We start from the raw sequence: 12,607 nt of genomic DNA, 5'->3' as shown, positions 1-12,607 counted from the left end.
TGCATATATTAAATATAATATTGCTCGAAAACTCTCATTGTAAATTTAAAAGTTAACAATACTTTGGGCAAGATTTAAAATAAATTTAATAAAAATATTTAGCAAAAAGAAATATAGCTTTTAGAATAGTATTTAAGTACGTATACAATAATTACATTTATAGTTACTTAATATAAAATAATAAAATAATTAATTTTACACTTCAAATATATTAAATAATTATAAATAAATTAAATAATTATATTAAATAATTGGCTCCTTAATGTTCCTATTATTTATTTTTTAAAGAACTTCTCGTACAATAAAGATGTTCCTTTCTATCAGTATCAACTAATATAACTTTTGTAGGTTATAAAAAAATCACACAATTATATAAGATTGAGTTCAAAAGTAAAATAGGATATCAGGGTATATTGTATCATTTTTTTAAAGCAATAAAATAAACAATATGACTTAAAACTATTAAGATTTTACATTTAATTGATATATTTCTTCATATATATTAGATACATGCGAGATATCGATGATATATAATATATTAATTGGACACTGATTCCTGCAGAATGATTATGCTCCGAGCATGAAAACATCAATATTAAATATTTACAAAAGTACAAAAGCTTACAAAACATTGATTACTATACAACAAACTCTTCTAATCACTTTTCATAACTTCCTTTTTCTACACATCGAAAACTAGCTTTAATGACGGCATAAAGCCGGTATATAATGTAACTTTCTAATCGTTTCTAAATTGTAATACTCGTATTATTTTTCTAACTTAGAAAATCAGACTTTTAGTTTTCCGGGAACAATTAATCTAGTTATATATTCACTGCTTATCTAGGCCTTTTATTAATTAATGGTAGATATATTATTTTGATGGATAAAAAATCATTTCTTTTGATCAATATTATTTATTATTTAAACACCACAAATCTTATCTTGCATATGAGGTGTTTATTTTTATCGCATTCTTTTGCTCAAGATAAAATTATTAATTTTTATAAATAAAATAAATATATCCTACTAAACACGTACTACAGATGATTTGCTGCATTGCTTTGATTCTGATACAATAGACAGGAACTTTATAAATGTCTTGTCTTGCTTTATTAATATTAGATTACTATTTCTAGAGAAATTTTGCAATGTTAATTATCCTTAATTGCTGTTGATTTTAATTAACAAATTATGTATTGTGGTTACAAAGTAAAATTTGCCCCGCATAATTTAGAAACCATAATTAATATTTAGCATTAATAAAACTTTGCATTAGTCGTATTAGAAGTATTTTATCTGCCAGCCAAATTATAGCACCTTTATCAATTTACGTTATAATAATCTAAAACTATTAAAAATTTGATATGTGTTTTATAAAACATAATAAAAGATGAAATTATACGTGAGTTTCTTTAAAAATGCACATATTTAATGTACATAATTCAATATATGTATATTATTCCATAGCTATTGTATTTTTTATTGCATGATTATTTGCGTGGATCGTGTTTTAGTAATTTTGTATTTTTTAAAACTTCGTCTGATTTGGCAAATCCTTATATATTTTGCACTTTTTAAAGAATATTATATAACATTAATATATGTATTTTTAATATTATATATATTAGATTATTAATATATATTAATATATATTAATTATATATTATATATTAATATATATTAATTTCCTAAGCGTTTTTTTCATAATGGTGTTTAATTCGTCGTATGAAATTTTCACGGAAAATGTTTTTATATTTAATGTATATATGTATAATGTATATATGTATCAAATTTTGTATATAAAATTCGCTTTTGTGAACAACAAACTTCTATCTTTAACTTGTATCTTTAACTTGTATCTTTTCAGACTGTGTGTAAGTTTAGGAATATGTTTTACGTATTATATCTAGAAATGTATAGAAATGATTAGAATAAATCAAGTCAATGTCTTTTACAAATGATATAAAATTATCAATATGATATACATACTTGTAAACGATACTGAGGAACATTATCTGTATTTATAATTAAATATAAATAGATTATCTAACACAATTTTCTTCCAAATGTGATTAGTTCTTAATAAACAAATTTTTTTCAGAATATTTAAAAATTATATCTATTTTTATCGAAATTTTTTTCGATGGTCACGATTTACGAAAGTTCTAATGGCGTTCCCGGGAATCTTCTTTATGAGCGCTATGCCTGCGTGTTTCTTGACTACTAGGTGTAACAGGTCGTCGTTTTGACCTTTTGAACTTGGCAATATCTTCGCCGAATACGTCGCCAGTTCGAAGAGCGGATATCAAATCATCGAATTCACCCTTATTGTCATTTTGGCCGTTACTGTTTGCTTCGTTCTTTTTGGTTAGCGATATGCTGTTTAAAATACCTTCTCGCGAGTTCTTCCTCTCTATTGTTCTCTTTCGAAGCTGCAATAGTAATTTTAATGTCACAAGAAAATTTTACGAAATTGTAGTAAGATAAACTAGTAAATATAAATTATTAAAGCTAAACTATTAAATATGATATACATATTTATTAATTAAAACATAAAATTGTTTACTTCTTGTTCCTGTTTTGCTCTACGTTCCTCTTCTTCAATCTTCTTTCTCATGTTTTCTACATCTTGTCTCGCTTCAGCCAGAGCTTGCAGGAAATTTTCGAAAATGCCAAAGAATTCATCTGGTTGAACACCAGCTGAATCTTCACCAAATAGTCTTACAGCTCGATCAAACTATTCAATAAAAAAAGATTATCTCAATAAATACAATTAATGTCATATAGGTATAATAAAAGTGAATATTGCATAAATGTTAAAAATAAATTACCGATTAATTGTAAATTCTTATTCACAAATGTAACAAGTAATGTATGTTACTGTGTGTCGTATATTTATATATCTCATATAGTACAAATAACTGGCTCAATGTAATTAAATAATAGATAATTAAAATTAGACAATTTAATTCATAAAATTAAAAAGTTAATTGATACAATGAGAATTGAATTTTTATTTTGTTTTTCGAATAAAAAAAACAATTATCCACTTATTTGTCTAGTAAATAACTTACATTACTTGTCACTTCCTTATTATTGTAATAAACAATTTTCATTGGAATTAGAAAGCTATAATTATGATTAATACTATTTAGATATTCTTTTTTACCCTAGTCTTCATGTCTTGGAATAAGTCTTCAGCCTCTGCTAATCTACATGTGGCTTGCGCCTGGAAGTCCCTCATCGCTGGTAAAAACATATCACCCTGAAGTACCTGAACTTGACCTCGATGAAATTCTGAAAAATAAATGAAATACAAATAGCACAAAACGATGTAATAAAAATTACCTAGTTTTTTTTTATACATCCTCACATACTTTTGAGAAACTATTTATTATTAATTTTATAAAGACACAGAGACAAGAAAAATTATAACTAGTAATAAGAACAGAAAGTTTTTTAGTTTCTAACATCTTTTTATATAAATTCCAATTAATTTACAGAATTTATTATATAATTTTAATTATACCTATTTCCCTCTGAACATCCTGCAGTCCATTTTTAAGATTAGCAACTTCTTTCTGCAAGTCAGCCATGCTGACTCTAGCTGCTGTCCTAACATGCGGCATATCCTCTTCAATATCTAAGACCTCTCTGAATCTGGCTTCGAGAATTTGCACGAGATAATGTAACAAAGTTGTGCCCTTGGAGCAAGAAGACTTTGTGTCAACTAGACGATTTAAAGAAGCCAATCGGAAGCCGCATGCGTTACCCCGCGCGTTTCCGCGGTTTACATAATTTCCTAACGCTAACACCAATTCCAAAAGCTTTCTGAGTCTTCTTGATCTGGCCACTTGTCGGCTCGCTTCTAGAACTGCTCGCATCCTCGGCGTCAATTCCGCGATGCTAGCCGCGAATTTCTTTTTGTAATGCAGAGAACGCAACCTCTGCTCATAATGCGGCACCCTAAAAACAGAAATATACATTTTGTTTATATATTTTGATCATAGAGTTTTATTGATTCGCTTTTGCACGTATGAAGAAATTTGCATAATTTTGATCTTACAAATCATACTTTTCTTTTGACATATATATATATATATATATATATATATATATTGTAGAAGATGCATTTTCATATATATATACATATAATGTATATATAATATATGAATTATGTGACGCTCTCTTTTCGTTTCTGAGATGCAAATTTGATACATCACAATTTTCTTACTTGTATTAGCTTTTCGTTATATCCTACTTATGTGTTTACATATATATTTTTTGTATATGTTTGCTTATTATGCAGTGTCAATACGCTTCAGAATCATTGTTTAGTTTTACTAACGATTTCAAAATAAATACAACTTTACAAATTCTTAGCTATTATTATGCATAAAAAGAAACTTATTGATTATTTATTTCCTGTTATACGTGATTTACTGTAAAGTAAAACTATAAAATATATGTTTATAACTTTCTACACAAAAGTATGAACTAAATGATTATTACTTGCATATTTAAATTTTTAAATGAATATTTAATAATAAATAACTTAATAAATGCATAATAATAATAAAAACCTTTTGAAAGTTATTAAGATTCATGATCATGAAACATATGTGAAAATTATGGGATTAAATTCCCCGTTTAAAAAATTTTATTCTTAAGTCGCATCTCTCACGAATGAAAAAAGAATGCCACATAATTTAAATTGTGTATTATTTAAGAATGCATCCTCTACGATATGTTTTTATATTTATTAAAAGGAAAGTGATTTATGAGATATAAAAGTTAATTAGGATTTATCGAAATTCAAATTTAAATTGAATAACTAGAAATTCAATTAGAAATTAAAAAGAACGATGAAAATAATTATTATAATATTCTTCAGTCTAATAACTTAATGCTAATTTTAAATTAATAACATTGAAAATACAACGCACTTTGATATTTGATACAAGAAACTGTCGGCTCTATTCTGCAATTCTTTTTGATGGATGTCTAACGAGGCGGCTTCTTCCGACGATGGTATATATTTTAACAATTGCTCCACCATATCAATGTGCAAAATGTTCTGTTGATCCATTGACAATATCGTCCTAGTAATTTCATTGTCAGACATCTTCAATTTCGACAATAATATTGTGCAATTTTGTGCTCTTCTCGAATCGATCACTGACATCGTTTTTTTATTCTTTCCTAGAGTCCTTAAGTCTTCTATTGAGCCCTCCGTGGAGACGCCATTCTTCTGATATGCACAAAAGATTTTATCAATGGACTCGAGATCCATTACATTGTAAAGCTTAGAATCATCCAACTCAGACCATATTGTGCCTTGCAATTTTTGCTCAGGTATTTTTGACCAATTAAACGACTTCAAAGGATTACTCGGTTGCGGAACATTTTTTATTATCTCCACCTGTAATATTTAATTTAAATTATGCAAATAAAATCATCTAGACACAATTACACATTTAATCATATGCTACGTTACATTGGATAACACATATAAAAAACTAATTATTAATAATGTGATATGTAATTATTAATATAACATATATAATTTTACACTTATTATAATTATTATATAATTTTATTTATTATTATTAATAATATAATTTAAATAATATAATAACCTTCATCGGTGGAGGAGCAATCGGCATCAAACAAGGAGGAGGTGGTGGTGCTAATGGAGGAGGTGGCGGTGGCGGCGGAGTAGGTTTTGTCTCAACTTTCTCAAGGTCTTCATCCTCTACAATTTTTAGAGTAGCTTTTGCATCGTCCGGTAAACTTCCAGAAGCTACCAACTGTTCTAAACGCTTTCTTTCAGATTTCTCGTTATTAATTTGTCGCGACAATGTCTCAAGATTATCTTGCAATTCAGAAATTTTTTGCTTTGTCTCTATGTGCATCGACGTCTCTTTCTCGAGACGCTCTTTGATTCTTGCTAAACTAGCCTCCATATCTTCCTACAAAAATTCATATTAATTTAGCGAAAGTTATATAATTTTAATTAGGTGCCTTAATTAAGTTTAATTCAACATAATTAAACAGTAAATAGTATATAAATGTTTGAGTTATTTATTTTTGTGTGTTGAAAATAGTCTAAAGGAAAACCAAAATATTCATTATTATTAAAAGAAATTTTTACACAATATAAGTACATATTTATTTATTACGCTTGACTCTAATTAGCTCTATTTTTTCTCAACTTTTTACACTTGTTATAAATTAGCTTTAAATTTAAAATCTTTAATATATTGCAAAATATCTTTAAAACTGAATGCAACATTTTTATAAAAGAATATAATCTCGATCATGAGAATCATCTCGAAATTGAGAAGAATTTGATTAAAAGATATCGTATATATATATTTATAAAATAAATCATATATTTACAATTAAATTTTTGCTATTTTTTAAGCTAATAAAAGATTGGTGTTTGTGTCTGATTTCCAAAAACAATATTGATTTTTAATCATACTTTCTCTTGAGTTCTCAGATCTAATTCCTGCTCTTTCTTAGCCAATCTTGTGGACATATCCAAATTTTCGCGTTCCAGCTCTTCAGCCTTTTTTCTTGCTGCCACAAGTTCCTCTTCTTTTGCGAGAAGATGAACAATCTCTTTTACATTTATTTCAATCGGAGCCACATCGGGATTTCTTATCAAGCCTGTCTCGTTGCTTTCTGACTGTAAAACGATTTGCTGAACGATTCGATCAAACAGCAACCAATGTTGAGGATGTGAACCATAGTCCACTAAAAAAAAGTAATTTGTCAGCATTATGGTATATTTTACATATCATGACACAACCTATCGATTCAAGAACTCACATGGCAATAAAAGACAATGTTCAAGCAAGCTAAGAAAATGAGGATAAGCAGCAGTATGACTGAGCTTCCGTCGCAAAAGATCAAACATGGCACTAGCACTCTTAGTATCGACATGTTCCTTCTCAAATTTTCTGGCAAGTTCTTTCTCGTCTTCATTCCGTACCATTTCGAAGAAATCGAGATGCCTATCGAGAGTGTCATTCTCATATTTTCTCAGTTTCTCGATGATAGGCTGAATGCCGAGCATCAGTAACTCGTATCTCAAGTGCAGTCTAAACTCCAATGTCACCTGACCCGGTCCATAGTTTAGCACAGCATTAATAAATGACATGATCGCCGTCTTCAGGGACAGATTGTCCTTATAGGCGCCAAAGTTTTTATCGAGATTGTTAATTATACATTGGAAGCGTGTTCTCTCAGAATGATATTGTTGGAAGTGCAACATAGCCTCTAGGACCTTGCGGTGACCTCCCGGCACTAGACAAACTGCGCCGAGGATCTCTAATACGGAGATTTTTGTCTTTATATTCTCAGTCGCCAGCGACTGCGATATCGTGTTGATTGCCGTTGGGTGTGCCAACACATGCGCTCTACCATTCTATAAAAAAAAGTTAATTATGAATAATAAAGAAAAAGTGGTACGCATTTGGTTTCTTTCAATAAAATTAAGAGTATAAGGAATTGTCTATTAGTGGTTTGGATATCTTCATTAAAAGGATATGAGAAAATTAAGTAAGTTATTTATTTGATTCTTCAAAGCATAATTTATATTTGTGTGTATCTATGTATCGTTAATAAATCTTTTTAGACGCTTATTACATGAGTTAGTAAAGGCAAAGCTCACCGAATTGTTCATTAAAGCTTTTAGACATCCTATGACGCTGGTATGGAGATTGCTGTCAGCCGCCTCAGCATTTATAGCCTCTAATACTTGTAAAAGAGCATTTAAACCATCTAGTTCTATAAATCTGAGAACGAAACTATGTGGTTGCGTCCTCAAGGCAGTCTTTAGGGCTTCAGCTTGGCGCATTTGATTCGATATCTCCTCATCTTCCTCTGGAAAAGGACTCTGCACAAAATATTCAATATGTTCATCATATGTTATTATGTATTAGAAATAAAGTTGAAAATAATATTTGCGATATTATTTTTATAATTTTCTGGAAAGATTATAAATTCTAAGCAGTCTTATTATCGTAACGCGCATAGCATAAAAATATATACATTTTAAGATCAAGATTATATCTCATTAGCAATTTATAAGATAGATACAAACTTCTTTAAACATACCCTTCTCTTTCTTCTTTCCTATCTCAAATCTTTTAATTTTAGTTTGTTTAGTTATTTTTTTGTTCTTGCTTTATATTTTAATAAGAAAATTTTTGAAGTAAAGCTCAACTAGTAGTAATCATAACAAATAAAATTTGTAATAAATAAAATTACAAAATAGAAACATTTATTGCACATATCAATGTTATATTATTTACATCTTGGTTCTTAAAAAATTTCAATATATTTAGTATATATATCAAATATATTTTTTATACACTAAAATTTTTTAATTAGAAGTTTAGAGTGTCAAATACATTTTATGAAAAAACTGATTGTGTTGATAGCTATCTAAGTTCATTTTTTTAATTAAAGAATTTCGTTCACTCACGTTCGCTATTGTCTTCAATCTATTGATATAATCCTCGGGATCGCCGCTAAGGTCGGTTGTCCGCAACCCTCCGTTGTCCAATGTGCCATTACCTTTTCTAGAGCAATATATCTGCCACTTTTTATTTGCTGGAAGTGCTAAAACCGCCTGTCGATTGGCTTGGGTTAAGTCCAATTCGTCCACGAGTTCGAGAAACATTTTATTTAGCTCTTCTTCAGCCGGCATAGGCAAGGTCGGTGTCATCGCTTGTAGCGTGAGCGTACCCGTGTGTTCCACAACGCAATACGTGATTTCCGGTGGCTCATCATCCTGCAAAAAAGGGCAATTGAATTCAACATTCTGACACACAGACTATTACGACCATAAAAGTAATATTGTATCAATAAACATAAAAGAAATATTAAATAATATACATGGCTGAATACATTTTCTTGTTTTAAGTTTTTTCTGAACATACAAGTGATAAGTATAAATTCCGCTGCTTTTTTATTTCATATATATGTAATATATACATAAAAATAACTACTAAAAAAGTATAAAAATTGTATTAAGAATTGTATTATTTTCATAAAAAATAAATTTTGTACGTACCTATTAATATTAATATAATTTAAATATAATTGAATTTTACTTTAAAAAAGAAATCTTTGTACAAATAAATTTCTTGAAAAGAAAAAAAATTTTACAGTTTTGATATTTTTATTAATATCAAAATAATTATTGTATTTCTTGTTGAGAGCAATGATTTAATCTTAACAAAAGATAATCCAAAATTTGTGAATACATTTTTATAGTGATATATCAATTATATAAATTATATTTATATGAATTACATTTACTATACTACTACTACTGTGTCTAGGTTCTGTGAATTATATTTAAAATATTAGTTACGTATATATGTGTGTGTGTATGTATGTGTGAGTGTATGTGTGTGTGTGAGTGTATGTGTGTAGAGTTTCGTGAAAGCAGATAGCATAGCGATCAATAATGCAACTTGCTGTTGGCGCAGTTCTTTGCGCTGTATGTTGATTTTGCTTTCAACTAATAAAAGTTGTGAAGCTTTTTATATATTTTTCCATTGAATAACTTATCACGATGATTGAATTAATTGTTTATAAAAATGAGAAAAGTTACAATAATCAAGAATAAGAATAATTAAGAATAGTTTGAGTATAATACAATAGTAGCAAAAAGCTATCAAATTAAAAAAAATACTTTTAAGGTTTATATTATTCAGAAAATTAAATAAATAGATCTGGAGTATGAAAAGAATTAAAGTATAAAAAATAAAACTAATATAAAATTAAAGAAAAATTAAATTCTTTTTACAATTTAAATCCTAAATTAAAATTATTTGATTAAGATTTGATAAGAATTAAAAAGTATACATGTATATATACTATATATGTACACATATATATACACAATATATAAAATAATAAAATTGTAAGAGATTTTATATACTTTGTTTAAACAAATTCCAGATTGTTGTATAAAAATTTTTTCTCTGCATCTTAAAATCTTTTTATACGAAAAAATATTATACACATTACAAGATAATACTGTGTGCTAATTATTATTATGGATTTGAGGTTGTATTTATTATATGTATATTTTATATAATAAAAATTCGAAAGTAGAGAATTACATTTTCAACAGATTATTACATACATATATATTAAAAATGTAATGTATCGAAAGCTGGAGTATAAATTTAATTTTTTATTTTATGCAACAATAATGGTGATAATTAAATAATTATTTAAATTTTTGTATATATATTATTATAATTAACATACAGTATATTATCTCGTATGTATACGTATGCGATTGTGTGTGTACATATATTAAAATTGTATGGTTTTAATTTTCAAAATCTATTTTTTATTATTGCTCATTTTATTTTATTCACAGCAACTCTAGTCAACAAGAACCGGCAGCAAAGGTCAAAAGCGCTAAATTCCTAATAGAATACTTTCACACGTAATTAGAAAATTATTTATTTTCATACTGGCATCGCGATTTATTCTTTGTAAACATTATTTCTACATGATTGTGCCACATCGTGCATGTGATGCGACGAGCATGTAATAGCGCCAAGAGTCATTTGTGTAAAAGTGAACTTGGACAAATTTTATAGAGTCTATGAACAGGAAAATTATGACAACATATCTGAATAAATTAGACTAAAAAATGCACATGCGTATTAATATACGTGCATTACTATACTCGAAAAAATTTATTTTGTCATCGATATCTTCATTTTTTCGAAAAAAAAATCTAACTTACAACAAGATATGTATTTTAATTTATTTTTAAAAACGCGTTTTTACACGCACATATTCTAGAAAATAATACGCTGTAGCGTCTCTCTAATGAGAGTTGTTAAAAGATAATACTTAGCACGAGACGCTATCGCTTCTCTTGATGTGCAGTATTTTTAAGTTCCGTCAGGTAATGAAATGAATCAGTATCATTAATGCGTAACTGGCTGCAATTAGGCTCATATTTTGTATCCCGTTAGATGCGTTGCAAATCGCAATTTATGATAGACTCACTTAGTACATTGCAGATGCTGATCTAATCGTCGCGTTGTATGGAAGTCTTTATTGTCGTCCCGCGAAAATTATACTGTCATGCTGGTAAACGAACAGATGGACGATAAATAGGAAATAACGTGGATGACGCGAATGATGATGGAAAAGCAACTTTGGACAACGCATGTTGCAACTATTATATTTTATTTTTTATTATATTTTACTTTTTTATATTTTTTTGTTATAAAATGTTTCTAATTAATCTGGTTGTAATTTTAGATGCATGTTCTAACTCGAATAAAATAAAATGCATTTCTTGTTTAATTTTCTACCCGAGTTGAAAATTAATTCCGCAATATTCTAATCTACTTTTACAGACAAATAACATCTTTAATTAAACATGTTAAATTTTATCCTTTACTCCACTAAATTAATATAGTTTACTATATTATAATTTATATTATATTTGAGAAAATTGTTCTCTCCTTAATATATTTATTTTTTTCTAAATCTGTTAACCCTCTTCCAAGTTCTCCTCGATATCACGTGTAAAAACAAACTCGTAAAAACTGCGCAACATTTTAAAAACAATATTATCGGTAAAATACGACTTCCGATTCTACTTCTACCACGGCTAACTAGTTCCAGAAAAAGAGCTAAATACGATGTCCCTTTGAGACTGATCTTTGTCTCTCCTCTTTTTTATTTTTCCGAGTCAAGTATTTTACTGGTTTTGCTCTGCGACAGATCGTTTACCAGGAAAAAAAGACTACAGAACACTTAAGGATATACGATTATATTCACATATAAATAGTAGTTTTCAGCTAAAACGTCTTACGGCGTCGAAAAAGAAAAAATCAATGGAGATAATAAAATCGGCACAGAACTGACCAAAGACGACCATTTGTAGATAATGTTGTGTTTCTGGAGGAAACGGTATACCGATTTTCTTGGCTCAATCGACCATCGCGGTCACGATGTCAAAGACCTCGAATGTGTTCGCTTTTGCACGAGAGGGACATGCCAGATCTCATAATGCTGCAACACGCCGTTAATGCTGCAGGATGTCCTTCTTTGTGTACTTTTTTGCAATATATATCCCGTCAGAATATTGAATTATTTATTAAATTAAAAATAGTAATTTAATTAAGTTTGCTGTAAACTTTTTACGCCACAAATTTGTCGTTTGAGAATACATTCACTTTCTATGAAATTATTACGTTATTAAAATCATATATACATATATATTCAATATTATAAATAGTATAAATATATTGAATATTACCAATATTATATCAAGTATTCTAAAAAAACTGTCGAAATATTTCTTAAATTGTAAAATGTGAATATAAAATAAAATTTTGTTTTTTATGCAGCTTTGTATAAATTTTATTAAATTTGCTTTAATTTTAATTACAAATATATATATATATATATATTATTTTTAACATTAAAAATTTTAAAAATTGACACATGAAACATATAGGAAAATTAATTTTAAAAAGTATATTTTTATTTAAAAGAATACATATTTTCTGATTTAATTGGATATATTTAAATACGTACA

General features: G+C 27.9%; 1 protein-coding gene across 7 annotated transcripts in view; it reads right to left on the bottom strand.

Annotated features, from left to right (window-relative positions):
- Positions 1-499: 499 nt before the first annotated feature.
- Daam (disheveled-associated activator of morphogenesis-like protein) overlaps positions 500-12,607 on the bottom strand; it is a 43,792-nt gene continuing 31,684 nt past the window's right edge. For all 7 annotated transcript variants that reach the window (XM_072911122.1, XM_072911123.1, XM_072911117.1 and 4 more), the window contains 10 exons: positions 8,501-8,809; positions 7,685-7,909; positions 6,841-7,438; positions 6,491-6,765; positions 5,643-5,975; positions 4,950-5,425; positions 3,533-3,969; positions 3,173-3,300; positions 2,570-2,740; positions 500-2,435 (listed from right to left, as the gene is read on the bottom strand). In XM_072911122.1, coding sequence (XP_072767223.1) covers positions 2,169-2,435; positions 2,570-2,740; positions 3,173-3,300; positions 3,533-3,969; positions 4,950-5,425; positions 5,643-5,975; positions 6,491-6,765; positions 6,841-7,438; positions 7,685-7,909; positions 8,501-8,809 — 3,219 coding nt within the window. In that variant the 3' untranslated portion in view covers positions 500-2,168. The remainder of the gene's footprint in view (positions 2,436-2,569; positions 2,741-3,172; positions 3,301-3,532; positions 3,970-4,949; positions 5,426-5,642; positions 5,976-6,490; positions 6,766-6,840; positions 7,439-7,684; positions 7,910-8,500; positions 8,810-12,607) is intronic.

The sequence above is a fragment of the Anoplolepis gracilipes genome, chromosome 2 (assembly GCF_047496725.1).
Source record: "Anoplolepis gracilipes chromosome 2, ASM4749672v1, whole genome shotgun sequence".
Classification (NCBI taxonomy): domain Eukaryota; kingdom Metazoa; phylum Arthropoda; class Insecta; order Hymenoptera; family Formicidae; genus Anoplolepis; species Anoplolepis gracilipes.
This window is presented reverse-complemented; position numbering and strand designations above follow the sequence as displayed.